The sequence below is a fragment of the Pristiophorus japonicus genome, chromosome 2, assembly GCF_044704955.1.
Source record: "Pristiophorus japonicus isolate sPriJap1 chromosome 2, sPriJap1.hap1, whole genome shotgun sequence".
NCBI lineage: Eukaryota > Metazoa > Chordata > Chondrichthyes > Pristiophoridae > Pristiophorus > Pristiophorus japonicus.
This window is the reverse complement of record NC_091978.1, coordinates 360,367,980-360,387,185: the sequence shown is the minus strand read 5'-3', so window position 1 is coordinate 360,387,185 and position 19,206 is coordinate 360,367,980. Positions and strand designations below refer to the sequence as shown.

At 46.9% G+C, this 19,206-nt stretch overlaps 1 protein-coding gene across 4 annotated transcripts in view; it reads left to right on the top strand.

Annotated features, from left to right (window-relative positions):
• The window catches only part of LOC139250280 (protein FAM13A-like), a 111,595-nt gene extending 92,953 nt beyond the window's left edge, over window positions 1–18,642 (top strand). For all 4 annotated transcript variants that reach the window (XM_070872790.1, XM_070872781.1, XM_070872794.1 and 1 more), the window contains 3 exons: window positions 5,117–5,313; window positions 7,798–7,899; window positions 12,684–18,642. In XM_070872790.1, coding sequence (XP_070728891.1) covers window positions 5,117–5,313; window positions 7,798–7,899; window positions 12,684–12,807 — 423 coding nt within the window. In that variant the 3' untranslated portion in view covers window positions 12,808–18,642. The remainder of the gene's footprint in view (window positions 1–5,116; window positions 5,314–7,797; window positions 7,900–12,683) is intronic.
• Window positions 18,643–19,206: the final 564 nt, after the last annotated feature.

The window sequence follows — 19,206 nt, the reverse complement described above, 5'->3', positions numbered from 1 at the left end:
ACAAGTGAAGCAGTCATAACCGGGGCACTCGGGGGGGCTGTAAGAGGGAGGGGGCTTCTCCTTACCCTCCTCCTCTTTCTTTTTATTTTTCGGGGGCTGGTGCCTTTTTGCCACCTCTGTCCATTTTTTAAAACAATTCTCCATATAATCTTTATCCCAAGTGGGGTCCCCCGCCCCATCTTTGGTGGTCTGTCTCCATTCCTCAATTAAGGACAATTTAAAACTTCCTCCATATGGCCAATCCCCATCAGACCAGCCGTACAAATCGCTACTAAACGTTACCGCGTATCTGTCGTCTCCTGTTTCTTTAATTACAGTGTCCGCCGGCGAGCCGGGCGGCACAATAGGATCTCCTACCTTCTCTCGTTGCTTTGCTACCTTACGGATTCTTTTCTCAGTCTCAGGATGTACTTTCATTCTTTCAGTTGAGAGGTCGTCTTTCTTTCCTTTTCTAGGAGCTGGGCGCGAGCGCCCTGCTCGACTAGAGCTGTTTCCCATTCTTCCGGGTGCAACGTCTCGCGATCTTTTCTGAAATGAGAGTTAGGACAATCCTACAAAATATACAATAATTTACAAAGCGCTCACCGGTGTTCTCTTTTCTGCTCAGTTCGGGGTCTCCTTTTGCCTTTTTGTTATTTTAGCTTCTTTGCGGTAGCTACCTTAAATTATGCCTCACCCTTCAGGGGATCTCGGCAGCTCGTCCCCCTTTCAGCTAGGACGGCCTAGGCACCTTCCTCCTTTCAGCTAGGAAGGTCCTTAAAATTCCTCTTTTCTCTTTAAAAGTTAAATTTAGTTCTTTTGGATCTCGTTTTTTAGAGATCCTGCCTGACTACACCAGAATCTGTCGAGGAAATTTCTAAGTTAAATTAACTCAGGCGGAGGCTTTCAGAGCCGTGCTTCGAGAGAATTTTATTTTAAAAAGCGAGATATCTCGGCGAGCCTGCTTGGACCGTACCAAGGCAGAAAACTCTGACTTTTACAGGAAAACTCGCTCTATCTTTATACAGTTGAAACAGGAATCTAAAACACCTCATATGAGCATTAATCATACATCCTGTAAATACAAAGGTCATTTCAGGAGGCAGACTTTTATCTTGTCCTTCCATAGTTTCTCCCTGTCCGTTTTCTGATAAGCAGGGTATCTGGAAACTCATGTAAACACTAGACAGTCATGTATTTACAACATTCTTTGTTCCAAGATCTGAGAGGTTTGGGTGTTTTCTTTTCTAGCTCCACTAATTTAATTAACTCAGCAAGAAGTGAACTTAACCCTTTCCTTAAAAATAGGGCTTAGATCATTTTCTTCCACACCTCACCTTACCAGGGAGGCTTTGAGGGTGTCCTTGTAACGTTTCCGCTGCCCACCTTTGGCTTGTTTGCCAAAGGTGGGCAGCTGGGTAAAGTGAGTGCCTTATATTTGGCCCCTTCTGCGCTTCCTGGGGCACTGGGTCTGGTTCTGGGGGAGTTGGGACTTGTACAGGCCTGACGGGTTGCACCTCAACAGGGCCGGAACCAATATTCTCGCGGGGAGATTTACTGGTGCCGTTGGGGAGGGTTTAAACTAATTTGGTGGGGGTGAGCATCAGGATGTAACATTAGAAAGGGGAAATTAAATACTCAAAGAAGTGAGAGATGCAGAAAGCACTAAAATAAGAAATAGTAAAGTATTAGGTAGGGTCAAACTAAGAGAGAGTACAGGATGGTCTAAGGTGGGTTTACAATGTATGTATATGAATAATGATATGGCAATAACTGAGACCTGGCTCAAAAAAAGACAGGATTGGGTTTTAAATATTCCTGGTTATAAGTTGTTCAGGAAAGATAGGGAAGAAAAGCTAGGAGGTGGTGTGGCAGTACTGGTTATGGAGAATGTTACACTGCTGGAGAAGGAGGCTGTCCTGGAGGGGTAAAGGACAGAATCTATATGGCGAGAGTTAAGAAATAATAGAGGTGCCATTACACTACTAGGTGTATTCAATAGACCGCTAACTAGTGAGAAAGATACAGAGGAGCAAATTTGCAGGGAAATTACAGAGAGGTGCAAGAACTGTAGAGTAATGGGGGACTTCAGTTATTCTAATAAAGACTGGGATCGTAATCGTGTTCAGGGCAGAGAAGGGGAAGAATTTCTGAAGTGTATTCACGAGAACTTTCTTGATCAGTTTGTTTCTGGCCTTTGAGAAGGCGCAGAAAAGATTAACGAGAATGGTTCCAGGGATGAGGGACTTCAGTTACGTGGGTAGACTGGAGAAGCTGGGGTTGTTCTCCTTGGAGCAGAGAAGGTTGAGAGGAGATTTGATAGAGGTGTTCAAAATCATGAGGGGTCTGGATAGAGTAGATAGAGAGAAACTGCACAAGGGTCGAGAACCAGAGGACACAGATTTAAGGTGATTGGCAAAAGAAACAAAGGCGCTGTAAGAAAAAACTTTTTTGCGCAGCGAGTGGTTAGGATCTGGAATGCACTGCCTTGAAAGGGTGGTGGAGGCTGACTCAATCATGGCTTTCAAAAGGGAGTCGTATAAGTACCTGAAGGAAAAAAAATGGGCGGGGGAGTGGGACTAGCTGAGAGTTGGTACGGGCTCGACGGGCCGAATGGCCTTCTTCCCTGCTGTAACCGTTCTATGATTCTAATTGGACAGCTCTCTCAAAGAGCCGGCACGGGCACGATGGGCTGAATGGTCTCCTTCTCTGCTCTAAGATTCTATGATTCTATAAGTAAGCTGCCTATTAGGGTATCAGTCACGAGATCTCTAATTTTCCACGTGAGTAAAATTTCACTGGAGAATTTTTTCGTAACTTAATGAGATGTTTTTTTTTGGGGGGGTTGCGGGGGGAGTGCTGGAGGGGACAGCACTGAATTTCAAAACCGAGGCAAAATGTGAGTCCTTTTGCAACGTAAGATCAGATGGGCTTCTGTGATCCAGGCAAGTCAGGGGTATTACTTGTGGGAAAGTAAACTGTTGTTGGAGTGCAGGGATTGATAAACAAGTGAATTTGGATAATGCACAGTACGCAATGCCTGAATGCTGACACTATAAAGTACCAGTTTGCACAGAATACCACTTGATGGGACCATTGGCTGGTGTGTGTTTAACTGGCTTTACAATGGGCAGGAGGCAGCTACAAACAGGACAAATTCCGAAGTTCACCCATCAACTCCCAGAATTTTTATGCTGGAACAAATTCAAATGGAGGGCAGTGGAAGGTGTTCCGGGTTCTGCCTGCTTGTTACCATCGTGACACAGATACAGCAAAGCATATAACTTCTTCACACAAAGGGCAGTGGAAATCTTGAACTTGCTTCCCCCCAAAAGGCTGTGGATGCTGGGACATTTGAATGCTTTTGTTGAGTAAGGTTATTAGGGAGTGTGGAGCAAAAGCGTGTAAATGGAGTTGAGATACACATCAGCCATGATCTAATCAAATGACGGAGCAGGCCCGAAGGGCTAAGGCTCTTGCAATATAACACGGAAACAGGCTTTTTGGCCCAACCAGTCTGTATCTGAGTTCACCTTGCATGCGAGCAAATAGTCCTAATCACATTTACCCACGCTGTCCCCATATCCTGCAAATATCTGCCAGATGAAACATTCACTCCCTCCACCACCGGCGCACCGTGGCTGCAGTGTGCACCATCTACAAGATGCACTGCAGCAACTCGCCAAGGCTTCTTCGGCAGCACCTCCCAAACCTGCGACCTCGACCACCTAGAAGGACAAGGGCAGCAGGCACAAGGGTGCACCACCACCTGCAAGTTCCCCTCCAAATTACACACCATCCCGACTTGGAAACATTTCGCCGTTCCTTCATCGTCACTGGGTCAAAATCCTGGAACTCCCTCCCTAACAGCACTGTGGGAGCACCTTCACCACATGGACTGCAGCGGTTCAAGAAGAAGGCTCACCACCACCTTCTCAAGGGGCAATTAGGGATGGGCAATAAATGCTGGCCTTGCCAGCGACGCCCACATCCTGAGACTGAATTTTTTTTAATCCCTTGATCCCCTCTTCCCTCACTCAGCCATCCAGTCCAATTTTGAACGTTGAGATGTACAGGTGAATCTGAGTGAGATTTATATATCCGCAAAGGGGCATACAGCCCGGCCCTCTCGAACCTGAAGTTTCACGAGCCTGGATTAAAGCAGTGCTCAATAACTGAGTTCCTTCATCAGTGCCCTCGCTCTCTATATTGAACATCAAAACTTAACCCAGTTTACAGCAGTATGCACAGGAGTGGGTACTGAGACTCAGACTGTGCCACACATGCATAAGATTGCCATCTTTCAGCCATTGTGTACTGTAGTGCGTTTGATCCATTATCATCATAGGCAGTCCCTCGGAATCGAGGAAGACTTGCTTCCACTCTTAAAATGGGTCCTTGGGTGGCTGAGCAGTCCAATACGAGAACATAGAAAATAGGTGCATTCGGCCCTTCGAGCCTGCACCACCATTCAATACGATCATGGCTGATCATGCAACTTCAGTACCCCACTCCTGCTTTCTCTCCAAACCCCTTGAGCCTTTTAGCCGTAAGGGCCACATCCAACTCCCTTTTGAATATATCTAACGAACCTCAGTCCCTGTCACAGGTGGGACAGATAGTCGTTGAGGGTAAGGGTGGGATATCCATTATAGCCTCGGGCTAGAAGAGAATTTTAAACTCGGTCTGGCGTTATATCTTGAAATTTAAACCGTTGAAAAATCTGTCGATAGACCTATTAAAAAGTTGCTTTCCTTCTTTATTTCCGTGATTTTTTTTTTTTCTTTGTTTAGTGAACTTTTCTCCTTCGCAGGATTTCCTTTTAAGAACATGGTCTCGTACCAGAAGCCGTCATTGTCCCAGTTGGTGGAGAACGTTGCCTACTCCTGATCCAGAGTCGTGCAGACCAAGCCGGTCCCAGCCCAGGTTCCACCCCCTGTCTGTAGGCCCACCAGCACTCACCACCGAGGGCCATAAACGGGAAACGGGCAGCCCTGGCACGGAGCAGCAGGGAGGAGCTGGGGTCTTCAGTGAGGAGGGGGGGGGGGGAGAAAGCTAGCCGAGGAAATAATCGGCACGCCCCCTCTGAACCTTGTATGGTGGTAAAAATGGCGTGTTCTTGCTTTTTGTTCTTCAGGAGGAGGAGGACGGCTCCGAAGACGACTGCAATGCCAAAACTGAGTTTGCGGTGACGGTGAAACCGGGCTTCACCATCCGCAGCTTCCTGGACCAGCTGGACGACGACGCGGATGGGTTTGTGTCGCCAGTGGATGAAAAGGCGGCGACTCGATGCAGCCTCGACCTGAGGCTCTCCAACCTGCACTCGGCCTCCATGTGAGTCAAGCAACAGAGGTCGGGCAAGCCGTCTTCGTCCTCTTAGTACATAACAACATAAGAAATAGGAGCAGGAGTTGGCCATTCGGCCCCTCGAGCCTGCTCCGCCATTTAATAAGATCATGGCTGATCTGATCTTGGCCTCAACTCCACTTCCCTGCCCACTCCCCATAACCCTTGACTCCCTTATCGTTCAAAAATTTGTCTATCTCAGCCTTGAATATATTCAATGACCCAGCCCCCACAGCTCTCTGGGGTAGAGAATTCCAAAGATTCACGACCCTCTGAGAGAAGAAATTGTTTCTCATTTCCGTTTTAAATGGGTGACCCCTTATTCTGAGACTATGCCCCCTAGTTCTAGATTCTCCCACGAGAGGAAACATCCTCTCTGCATCTACCCTGTCAAGCCCCCTCAGAATCTTATACATTTTAATAAGATCACCCATCAGTCTTCTAAACTCCAATGAGTACAGGCCCAACCTGCTCAACCTTTCTTCATATGACAACATTTTAGCACGGATATGTCTGTTTCTCGTTGGAATCAAACAAAAGTTCTAGTATGGGTTGAGCCCACAGTCATATAAGTGGCAGTAGTAGTCACACAATAGTGTCATTTTTCTTTACACATGGTATTAGTTTGGTCTTCACCTCATTTACTTTATTCTAATGTGGCATTCTGGTGATTCGGGGCTGAATCCACAAGCCGGAACAGTATTTTGATGGACGATGTCACATCTACAAACCCATGTCGTCCTCTTTCTGCTATCACCTGCCCCATTCCTCCTGTTCCTTCAGTTGGAGCTGCACCACACCCTATTTCCAGGTTCACAGTCCTGGTCTCCGTGTTACAAATAATGATTTAGAAGCACCGGAGGAGGTCCAAAAAAAAAGACTTACAAGGATGATTCCAACACTCCGAGGTTATACCCATCAGGAAAGGCTGAGCAGCGTGGGGCTCTTTTCTCGAGAAAAGAGAAAGTTGAGAGGTGACCTGATAGAGGTCCTTAAAAGGCCTTTAGGAAGAGGTTTGATAAGGTAGACATAGAGAAGATATTTCCACTTGTGAGGGGAGACCAAAACTAGGGGCCATAAATATAAGATAGTCACTAACGAATTCAGGAGAAACTTCTTTATCCAGAGTGATTAGAATGTGGAACTTGCTACCACATGAGATGAACAGCATAGATGCAAATATGAAGGAGAAAGAAGTAGAATGTTATGCTGATAGAGTGAGACGAAGTTGAGCAGTGTAATGTATCTGCTTCATGGCTTCTTGGCAACACATTGCAATTAAGAACTAGTTGTCTTTTTAGCAAAGGTTTAACAATCACACGACACATTATCAGTTCATCCACCAGGCTCAGAACTGCATACCTCATCGTGAATCCCCTGAACCCAATTGGCCGGGGTTTTATTGAGTTTTGTGAACATCACGTGATGTCAGCCGACAAAAAAGAATAACATGGCAGCGCCACCTCCCCTTTAAGGGCGGCCATTCCACCATTTCACACAGAGTGCACCGACAGCAAAAGCAGGGTTATTTCGGGTAAGGGGCAATTTCACGGGGGCAAGTTCGCGAGAGGGTCCCTGCCACACGGTAAGGGGTCGGTGCCAGCATTGCGGCGGGAAAATGGGCTCAGCGGTCCCAGACACCGCTCCGCTCCTGAGGAAGGGCAATTTCTAAAATGGCGGACCCTTCACGGAGAGTCGGCAGCCATCTGCGCCGCCCCATGGCCGCAGCTTTCCGACGGCCAGAGGGCTTACCGGGAGAGGCAATTTAAGACCCGGGAAGTCTTGCTACAACTGTACAGGGCATTGGTGAGACCACACCTGGAGTACTGCGTACAGCTTTGGTCTCCTTATTTAAGGAGGGATATACTTGCATTGGAGGCTGTTCAGAGAAGGTTCACAAGGTTGATTCCTGAGATGAAGGGGTTGTCTTATGAAGAAAGGTTGAGCAGATTGGGCCTGTACTCACTGGAGTTTGGAAGAATGAGAGGTGATCTTATTGAAACGTATAAGATTGTGAGCGGGCTGGACGGGGGTAGATGCAGAATGTTTCCCCTTGTGAGAGAATCTAGAACTAAGGGGCATAGTTTCAGAATAAGGGGTCACCCATTTCAAATGGAGATGAGAAATTTATTCTCTTGAGTGTCATGAATCTTTGGAATTCTTTACCCCGGAGAGCTGTGGAGGCTGGGTCATTGAGTATATTTAAGGTAGCGATAGACAGATTTTTGAACAATAAGGGAGTGAAGGGTTATGGAGAGCGAGCCAGGAAAGTGGAGTTGAAGCCAAGATCAGATCAGCCATGATCTTATTGAATGATGGAGCAGGCTCGAGGGGCCAAATGGCAGACTTCTGCTCCTATTTCTTATGTTGGCCCTAGCTGCTATAGAGGGCCAAAATACATGTAATTGGTTGTTTTTAATACTTCATATAATGTAATACTTCACGACTAACATTTTATTCTGACATTTCTAGGCCAGAGCTTCTGGAACAGCTGCAAGAAGCAAGAGCTGACAAGAAAAGGCTTCGCAAATCCCTGAGGGAATTTGAAGACACATTTTTTCAGGAGAATGGAAGGTTGGTTTTTCATTAGTACATTTTAGTGGTGATATTTAATGGCATTCAATCAAATGTTGAAACAAATTAATCCCAGCAGATCGCTTGTTTTCCTCTTTCTTTGTTCAAACTTCCATAGAAACATAGAAACATAGAAAATAGGTGCAGGAGTAGGCCATTCGGCCCTTCGAGCCTGCACCACCATTCAATAAGATCATGGCTGATCATTCACCTCAGTACCCCTTTCCTGCTTTCTCTCCATACCCCTTGATCCCTTTAGCCGTAAGGGCCATATCTAACTCCCTCTTGAATATATCCAATGAACTGGCATCAACAACTCTCTGCGGCAGGGAATTCCACAGGTTAACAACTCTCTGCATGAAGAAGTTTCTCCTCATCTCAGTCCTAAATGGCCTACCCCTTATCCTAAGACTGTGTCCCCTGGTTCTGGACTTCCCCAACATCGGGAACATTCTTCCCGCATCTAACCTGTCCAATCCCATCAGAATCTTGTACGTTTCTGAGATCCCCCCTCATCCTTCTAAACTCCAGTGTATAAAGGCCCAGTTGATCCAGTCTCTCCTCATATGTCAGTCCAGCCATCCCTGGAATCAGTCTGGTGAACCTTCGCTGCACTCCCTCTATAGCAAGAACGTCCTTCCTCAGATTAGGAGACCAAAACTGAACACAATATTCCAGATGTGGCCTCACCAAGGCCCTATACAATTGCAGTAAGATCTCCCTGCTCCTATACTCAAATCCCCTAGCTATGAAGGCCAATATGCCATTTGCCTTCTTCATCGCCTGCTGCACCTGCATGCCAACTTTCAGTGACTGATGAACCATGACACCCAGGTCTCGTTGCATCTCCCCTTCTCCCAATCCGCCACCATTCAGATAATATTCTGCCTTCGTGTTTTTGCCACCAAAGTGGATAACCTCACATTTATCTACATTATACTGCATCTGCCATGCATTTGCCCACCCACCTAACCTGTCCAAATCACCCTGCAGCCTCCCAGCATCCTCCTCGCAACTTACACCGCCACCTAGCTTAGTGTCATCTGCAAAGTTGGAGATATTACACTCAATTCCTTCATCCAAATCATTAATATATATTGTAAATAGCTGGGGTCCCAGCACTGATCCCCCCGGCACTCCACCAGCCACCGCCCCCCACTCTGAAAAGGACCCGTTCATCCCGACTCTCTGCCTCCCGTCTGCCAACCAACTCTCCATCCACGCCAGTACACCACCCCCAACATCACGCGGCCCGACCTTGCACACCAATCTCTTTTGCGGGACCCCGTCAAAGGCCTTTTGAAAGTTCAAATACACCACATCCACTGGTTCTCCCCAATACACCCTACCAGCCACATCCTCAAAAAAATCCAGAAGATTTGTCAAGCATGATTTCCCTTTCATAAATCCATGCTGACTTGGACCAATCCTGTCACTGCTCTGCAAATGCGCTGCTATTTCATCCTTAATAATTGATTCCAACATTTTCCCCACTACCGATGTCAGTTAATAGAACAATAGTTAAAAGAACAGCGGCTGGATTCTCGGAACAATCCAAAATGTAGGAATTTTAGGAGACTATTATTATGCACCCCTGGAATAAATCCGTTCCAACGCTTTGGGAGACAAACCCGCTTCTCGTTGAATCATTGAATCATAGAAATTTACTGCAGGGAAGGAGGCCATTTTGGCCAATCGTGTCTGCGCCGGCAGACCAAGCCTAATCCCACTTTCCAGCTCTTGGTCCGTAGCCCTGTAGGTTGCGGCACTTCAGGTGCACATCCAAGTACTTTTTAAATGTGGTGAGGGTTTCTGCCTCCACCACCCTTTCAGGCTGTGAGTTCCAGACCCCAACCACCCTCTGGATGAAGAAATTTCTCCTCAAATCCCCCCAAATAACTACCAATTACTTTAAATCTATGCCCCCTGGTTGATGGCCTCTTTGCTAAGGGAAACGGGTCCTTCCTATCCACTCTATCCAGGCCCCTCATAATTTTATACACCTCAATCAGGTCTCCCCTCAGCCTCCTCTGTTCCAAAGAAAACAAACCCAGCCTATCCAATCTTTTCTCATAGCTAAAATTCTCCAGTCCAGGCAAGATCCTCATAAATCTCCTCTGTACTAAACCATTGAACTAAAACATTTCAGCTTAAGGCGATTTGAGTCTTAGCCACTTGCTTGACCCTCTAACTGTAAGAGTTGAAAGGTAGCTGAGAGGTTTAATGCCTCACCTGATAGACGGCCCTAACCCTAACCCTAAATGCAACATAGCGGCGAGATAATCACCAGATTATCTGTTTTTTAGTAATGCTGGTTGAGCGATGAATGATATCCAGGACACTGGAAGAACTCCCTTGCCCTTCTTTGTATAGTGCCATGGGACCTTTTAAATCTACCTGAGAGGGCAAACAGAGTTTAATACCTCCTCCTAAAGATGGTACCTCCGACAGTGCAGCACTCCCTCAGGACTGCACTGGGAGTGTCAGCCTGGATTATGTGCTCAAATCCCTGGAGTGGGACTTGAATTGGGCTGGAACTCACTGACTGAAAGGGTGGTAAAGGCAGAAACCCTCATCGCATTTTTAAAAGTACTTGGATGTGCACTTGAAGTGCCGTAACCTACAGGGCTACGGACCAAGAGCTGGAAAGTGGGATTAGGCTGGATAACTCTTTCTCGGCCGGCACAGGCATGAATGGGCCAAATGGTCACCTTGTGTGCCATACATTTCTCCGACAGTGCAGCGCTCCCTCAGCACTGCAGTGTCAGCCTAGATTTATGTGCTGAAGTCTTTGGTTTGGGACATGAATCCCCGACTTTCTGACTTAGAAGCAAGGGTGCTACCAAATGAGCCATGGCTGACACATCGGTCACGAGTGTAACAGGAAGGTGTCTTTAATGTCACCTTCGACCGAAACACGATCGTCCTGAGAAATGTTTGTGTGGAAGAGGGATCAGTTTCCCGCTGCTGGGGGCTCCATCATTGGTCAGCATCGTGAGGAGGAACCCAGCCTGTTAGCTGACCAGGGGAATTCCAGACTTAAGGCACCTTGTAATGTAGACACTTGCATATTGCTGCAGGATCTGGTTCCAAACACTTTTCGTCATTAGACGGTAAAAACACATTTCAGAATGGATGCTGCTTGCTTCTCTGGTGGTCTCTAACTGCTTCGAGCGATTGCTCCGACACATCCCTCACTCGCTTCACCCCACTATTGCCGACCGTGCCTTCAGCCATCGAGGTCCTCAATTCTGGAATTCCCTCCCTGAACCTCCCTGCCTTCTCAACTCCCTCTCCTTAAAATCTATCCTCTTTGACCAAGCTTCCAGTCAACCCTCCCAACGCCTCCCCTTTTTGCTCGGTGTCAACCTTTGTCCGAATACAATCCTGTGAGAACCGCCTCGGGACATTTTCCTGCGTTAAAGGGCGCTATATAAATGCAGGTTGTAGTTTTGCTGGTGGGTTAGATTACTGGAACATGCATTGACCAATGACATGTGCTACCCTGGTAAATTTATACAATTCTCTCTCTACTGCCAACAGCCAGCCTCACCCGGGGTCAAGTTCGTGAGATCTTTGTCCTGGTTAGAATTGCCGCTAACAAAAGGGAAAAAACTTGCATTTATATAGCACGTCCCAAAGCCCTTTACAGTCAATAAAATACTTTTTGGAGTGTAGTCACTGTTGTAATGTGGGAAACATGGTAGTCGGTTTACATAAGAACATAAGAAATAGGAGCAGGAGTAGGCCATACGGCCCCTCGAGCCTGCTCCACTATTTAATATAATCATGGCTGATCCGATCATGGACTCAGCTCCACTTCCTGCCCGCTCCCCATAACCCCTTATTCTCTTATCGGTTAAGAAACTGTCTATCTCTGTCTTAAATTTATTCAATGATCCAGCTTCCACAGCTCTCTGAGGCAGCAAATTCCACAGATTTACAACCCTCTGAGAGAAGAAATTCCTCCTCTTCTCAGTTTTAAATGGGCAGCCCCTTATTCTAAGATCATGCCCCCTAGTTCTAGTCTCCCCCATCAGTGGAAACATCCTCTCTGCATCCACCTTGCCAAGTCCCCTCATAATCTTATATGTTTCGATAAGATCACCTCTCATTTTTCTGAATTCCAATTTGCACACAGCAAGCTCCCACAAACAGCAATGATAATGGCCAAGTAAACCTCTGAAAAGTTATGCAAAAATATTGTTTCTTAGAAAGGGGGGAGGGGCGCACACGAGACACGAATCTCCTGAAGAGCTCAGCATAGAGAAAGGTTTGGGGCTCTTGGCAGTAGGCTGTTTAACAGGGTACATCTGTGACTCAGTGGGTATCACTCTCGCCTCGTGAGTTTAAAAAGTTGTGGGTTCAAGTCCCACTCTAGGAGAGTTCAACACATAAACAAAGCTGACACTCCCAGTGCAGTGCTGAGGGAGTGCTGCACTGTCGGAGGTGCCGTCTTTTGGATGAGACGTTAAACCGAGGCCCCGTCTCTCAACCAACATCACTAAAAAAAAAATCAAATCTGTGGGGGACCTTGCTCTGTGCAAATTGGCTGCTGAATTTGCCTTCAAAATAACAGTGATTGTACGTCAAAAAGTACTTCATTGTGAGGCACTTTGGGCATAATGAGAATGGGAAAGGTGCTCTATATAAATGCAAGCTCATTCAACGAAAATCGCACCAGAATAACCAGACCAGAGTAGAGTAGTTGTTGGAGGGGGGGGGGGGAGATGTAAGGATGTTGAAATGTGGAATTCCACTCAAGCCGCTCTTGTTTTGCGCAGGAACGTGCAGAAAGAAGACCGTGCTCCCATGGCCGAGGAATACAGCGAGTACAAGCACGTCAAGGCAAAGCTGCGGCTGTTGGAGGTGCTCATAAGCAAGCAGGATCCGTCGAAGGTCATATGAATAGGGAAAGATTCAGCGATGTCGATTTTCATTGCCTCTTTTATTTCGCGGAAGGCCCCGCGGCGGTGGCGGGAGGCTGCGCCGGACTCTCGCACTGCGTGGCCGCAGTGAAAGCCGAAGAAAAATGCAGCTTGATTTTCCTGGCCTTGGCCGCGACTCCCACCGTCTCTCAGAGAATGGCGTCCAGTGCTGCTACATGACCGAGAAGAGACGCCTCCCCTGCTCCCCCCCCCCCCCCCCCCATCCCCCTGTACTTTTTGAGAAGTGGAGGGGAGGGGGGGTTTAATCCAAAGGGCCCGTCAGCCCCCTTTCCAATCTGAAATCTCGAAACGAGCTGCCCCGGGGGGGGAAAGGAAGAGGTCCAGAAGGAAGCCACAATTGATTGTTCTCTGCGAGCATACCTGTGTTGGAAGAGTTGCGTCAGGTGACCCCCCACCCCCAGATTGACCTGCGACCTCCAACCTCGCCAGCGTGCACTCTGAGGCCATGCGGTCAGCAATGTAGGCCATGCGGGGGCTGGGCTGTGCATGGCATAAGAAAAGAATTGACCTGCAGATCCAGAGGCTGGTTTGTGGAGGGCTCAGTGTGTGTTTTAAAGGCTTGGAACCATAACACCCTCTTCTGTGTTTTGTGTGTGTGTGTGTGAGACTGCAGGAACTCAAGAGACCCCTCGAGAAACATAAATGAACTTAAATTATTGGCAGCATTGATCAAATCTGTATTGAAGGGGGGACGATTCGATTTTTTTTTCAATCTGTAGGATGTTTCAATAATACCAAAAAGAGAATCACTTTAATGAATTACAAAGTTGAACACCGATTTGTGTGTGCGTCCAGTTTAAAACAAAAGGCATTGGTGTTCTGAGCTCTGCAGATTCCAACCCATCTTACACATTTGTATAAGTGCAGAGTCGGATGATGGGGTGGGGAGGGGAAGGGGGTTGCATAGTCGAGTTAACCCTTTGTTTTATAGAGCTTGCTGCACGAATTACTTTGAGAGTTTGATAATGGTCGGTATATCTGGAATGACTGCCAGACGCAATGGCTTTAAAACCCCTTTACCTGGACAATGCAATGGGGCGTAGGAATTGGAACTAGCCAGCTGGGATAACTTTAAGCAAAGATGGGTTGCGAGCTATCGGTTGCCGTGGCAATTATCAGCAAGCTAAAATTGCTTCCATGCCCACAAATTGTTAATGTTCTCAAAGCAATTGAGGTTTAAGGGTGAGCAGTAATTTTTGAACCAGTTAAACACGTCCTGCTAATAATCTTTTACTCATACACTAATATCACAAGCCTGCGAGTAAGATTTGAAAGATACACTTTGGACATGGACCAGTGCGTCTACTTTGTTACCAAGGAGATAGTCCTCACTTCCTTCGCGTGTGATATAAGCTTGTTATTTGATTCCTCTGCTTTACACGTTCTGAAATCTGTGTGAATACCAGTGACTGCAAACGCTGCATTTGGTGAGATGTCAGCTGAACGTTTTCTTTAGGAGTCGCCAGTGAAGAAGCTCTCGGTCGTCTGCAGATCATATTCACATTTTCTTGTGTACCCGTGGTTTGCAACTGTGTGCAGGGATTGTCTCTGGCGTCTCCAGCCATTCTGTCGCTGCAACATGTAGAGGAGAGTTTCAGGTCTGAGACACAGGCTGGTGTTTCCCGTCAGTGTGGTGCTGTTCCAGCGTGGTCCTCTTGTTGACTGAACCCCCTCGGGTCGATGGACAGCTGGGAGGAGAATGCCAGGCGCCCACAGCCTGCCAGGCACAAAGTCCCAGCGAGGTGGCTCTGGAAAGGTGGACCAGGCCAAACACTACAGGGGTAGATTTTCCCAGGAGCGCGGGTTGGGAAATCAGGAGCAAGGGGTCGAGGTGCCTCTCCGGGCCCAATTTCCCAATTCGCAGTCCCATTGTGCGAAGCTGTGCACTTGGTGCTGAAGTCTACCCCTTATCTATGTCCACTCCAGCCTATAACATGTTGCCAATGGTTAATTATAACCTTGTTGCAGGAGAAATATTGCACACTGATTTTCTCATGGCTATAATTTCTGTAGAGATTCACAGCACATCATTTACATAAGGGCATATTAATAGCATAACTGTGCACGGCCGTGTGTGTGTGTGTGTGTGTGAACGCCTTGGAAGGTTTCCCACATTAATCGCGCTCTGTAATTGCAAGCTGTTGGTTGTACACACGCGTCTATGTACAGCATGACAAGTTTACAAAGACAGGTTCCATTACTAAATGTTTACATCGCAATTTTAATGGAAATCTAGACAGCATTTAATGACCTGCAAACAGGGACTGACTGATATCGGCACCTCCTGATCCAATTACTCCCCCACCTTCGAACTCAACTTGGCCTGGACTGCCTAGGACTAGTTGCCATTAATTCCTTTGAGAGTGTTTCAGCCTCGAAGCACAATCCCAGCACCCTGGAAAGTTCCCTGCTGCCCTTAAAGCTGTTGAGATCAGAGCTTTGTGTGGCTAGCTAGGACGGTGTATATATTTATATATATATCTATATATGTATATATTTATATATAAAAGTTGGGAGTTCAGTAGAACCAGCATCTTCATTTGAAGGGAGTATTATCAGTAAATGATGCCAAGAAGAGGATTGAGGTAATTCAGTCTCTGGGGCTCATTTAGCGCCAGACAACCCAATGTGGTATTTTGGTGCCAACCTCTTGAGGTCGCCAATTTGTGTGCCAAACCATCGCCACATCCGCCTGAAATTGCTCTTTCCGGCAGTTCGACTTATGATGGGTCAGTACCTTTACTGAAATAGTCGCGAGAGAGGAATTTCAGAGCAACGCGTTAAGCGTCCCCACAGTCGAATTGTAGGGCCCTTGGGTGCTACAACAGGGTATGAATCTCCCATAACTTTAAATCTTTGTTACCCTCGCGGGCAAATCGCAAAGAGTTTTTCAAAAGCCTAATTGGCAATTTAGAATTCCCTTCCAGCCATCTCATTCGATATTAATTTCTAGCACTCGTCGCTCGGGTACTCCAGTGCTTTCAGAAAAATGCCAATTGACAAAACCCACTGTGGGATTAAACAAAGTAAGGTCAACCCTTACTTACTCAGTTGCATTCGGGGAAATTGGGACTGGCAATTGGCCACAGCCTCTCCCTTCCATTGAAGGGAACCAGAAATGCTGCTGGTTAAATGCCAAGAGAGCTCTCCAAGATGTGGCAGTGAAATAAATGGCGATGAACGAATGTCCGTCTGATCTCTGTACTTCACGTTTGGCGAGGGTTTGATTTAAAAGACCTAGCACTGTCCTTTTCCATCTGCACCCACCTCCCCATTATAAACAGGCCAAGCTTGCCGCAGTTAAAATAGATTAGGGGTGGCGGGCAGCGATTCCAATTCACTGGGCTCGGTACTGCAACAAAGCGCAGTAAACCTGGGTGGGCCTTGTTGAGGAGCGAACAGCCCATCTAATCCTTACCCTGCCAACTCAGTGTCAGCTATGGTTCAGTGGGTAGTACACTCGCCTCTGAGTCAGACGGTTGTGGGTTCAAATCCCACTCCAGGAACTTGAGCACATAAATCTAGGCTGACACTCCAGTGCAGTGCTGAGGGAGCACTGCACTTTCGGAGGTGCCGTCTTTTGGATGAGACGCTAAACCGAGGCCCCGTCTGCCCTCTCAGGTGGATGTAAAAGATCCCATGGCACTATTTCAAAGAAGAGCAGGAGTTATCCCTGGTGTCCTGGCCAATATTTATCTCTCAATCACCACCACTAAAACAGATTATTGGGTCATTATCACATTGTTGTATTGTGGGAGCTTGCTGTGCGCAAACTGGCTGCTGTTTCCCACATTGCAAAAGCACGTAATTGGCTGCAAAGAACTATGTGAAAGGCGCTATATAAATGTAAATCTTTCAATGGTAAGGTAGACCGTCAGCCAGAATTGCCAATTTTGATTTTGGGGAGGGGGCAGGACCTTGGTGTGTGACACCCTCACCCCACCAATTCCCTGCCAGCATGCTGGGCAGGTACAATGCCGACAGCGACCCCTGACTGAGCAACGTGATGAGGGCCGCAGGGATTGGCCGAATAAAGGCTGCCCTCCCCCACTCCTTCGTGAATTTAAGATTTAAATTTGCAACCACAGCAAACTAAAATGCAGCCTGAACATGTGAACGTTCTGTGAAAGGGGGCTTCAGAACTGTGTCCGTGATCAGGCTCATTGATGACCCCAATGTTCTGTAGCGGGTCATCCTCACTTTTGTGTAGTTAATAGAGACAATTATATATTTTTTTCCAAGATATTGCCTTGGCTTCTTTTAACATAGGGCATTTTCTGAAATCATAGAAAAATGGTGCATCGCTAGCTGTTTTATATACATATACACACACAAGGTTGGTGGTAATCTGTAACTCCCCCCCCCCCATAAAAGGCTATGGACACTGGGTCAATTGAAATTTTCCAAGACTGAGGGTGATAAGATTGTTATAAGGTAATGGTATCAAGTGATGTCGGAAAGGCAACTTGAAGGAGATGAGGTACAGATCAGCCACTGAATGGGGGAACAGGCTAGAGGGGCCAAATGGCCGGCTTCTGTCCCTATATGTGTGTGTGTAAACCCTGTAAAGAGTCTTAACAGCTTCACTTCCCAATATCTATATATTTTATAAATCTTCCACCGACGTGAGCCTCCTGACAACTGTTCCTGTTCTAAATCCCTGTCCACATTTATAATGGGGAAAGTGCCTATGTAAATTTGTTGTGCTAATTATACCCACACTGCACAGCGCCACCACTGATGTGAGGGTGTAATTGCAGCATGACACATTTACACAATGGGCTGTTTACATAGAAAATAGGAGCAGTAAGTAGGCCATTCGGCCCTTCGAGCCTGCACCACCATTCAATATGATCATGGCTGATCATTCAACCTCAGTACCCCACCCCAGTTACATTATAACTTGCGGTAAATTAGCCTTAAAATGGGGGTTTGAATCACATCCACACCTTGGTCCAGTTACCCCTCCCCACCCCGGACCTCTAACCCTACTTCACCTGAAGACTCCTCTGGTGTTGACTTCCTTTGTGCATCGACACAGGAGGTCGACCAGTCTGCGTTAAGAGTGTGAAATCCCGCAAGAAACTCCAGTAAACATGTTCATGTGCTATCACTCACTACCTGACTACGAATGCTGTTGAAATGTTGCCCGTTTGGAAAATCTGCCAGCACCTTCCTGGACTGATCATTGCAGAAGTTGACTTAAAAACACACAAGAGCGCTTGAATCGATCTCGGCAGAACTGTAATAAAAAATGTTTGAAAATTATTGCAAAAAAAAAACCGATCAAATTCAGCCCCGGGCCGAAAATCCCTACACATTAGAGTCGATGTAACGTGTCGGTACCAGCTGGCGTTCGTTCAATGTAAAACTGCGCAGAATATAATTGTGAGCGTCCTTGTTCCATGACCCCCTTGTGCCTCTACCCAAATGGTGGCAAAAGCCTTTGCATGCTTCACCCATTCACCCCCAGGTTCCAGCTCAACAGTTGGCGACCGCCTCTTGCACACTCGGGTTTGTACGTGTGTGGTGTGTGTGTGTGTGCACAACTCACAATGGGACAGGCGTCCTGACATTACTTGCACGTTGTGTAAATCCGGACACCCTGCCCTCGGCATTGGATCAATGTTTACAGGAAGAAAATAACAAAAAAAAACAAGACTGTGCTGGTGTTGACTTTTATCTTTTTGAATGTAAAACGCTAAGAATGGGAAAAATACGGATGTGTATATTTTCGTACATGAGAACGTGATTGTATTTTGTATAACAGAAAATATAATATTTTTGCTGTAAAGTACTGGCATCATTTTATTTGCGTCTGATTTACCAGGAACACATTGTTGAAGAAAACGATTATTTTATGATCCACAAGCCAGTTGAGAATTTGTGACTTGAGAAGTGTTTCCTGTTCATTGTGTCACTTCAGAATCCAAAGGCGATCCATCGATGTCTAGCTCAATGGAAATTCCTATGTTTTTTGGTCCTTGTATAAGCTTTTGCCCCCCAACTCCTCCCTTGACAAGTGTCTTCCCTTGCCTCACCCTCACAGTCATTCTTTCCTGCGTGGCTTGGGGTGGGCTAGTCGACTGCATGTAGCATCACAGCCCAACTCTTCTTGCCCCGCGCGCGTGCCCTCCCTGTTAAATTCCGACCCAAAATCCACACATTCACTCACCAGCAGAAGCTACCAGATGGCAGTCAGGAGGTGAAACCCTGGTCAATAATGCTCCTGCCCTAGCTCCCAGGATCCATCCCGAGGTTAGCTGTCGCAACCTACCCGAGATCAGCCAACTCCCTCAGCACACACACGGGATTACATCAGGGACCTCCCCGCTCGATGCAGTGCGAATCCGCTGAG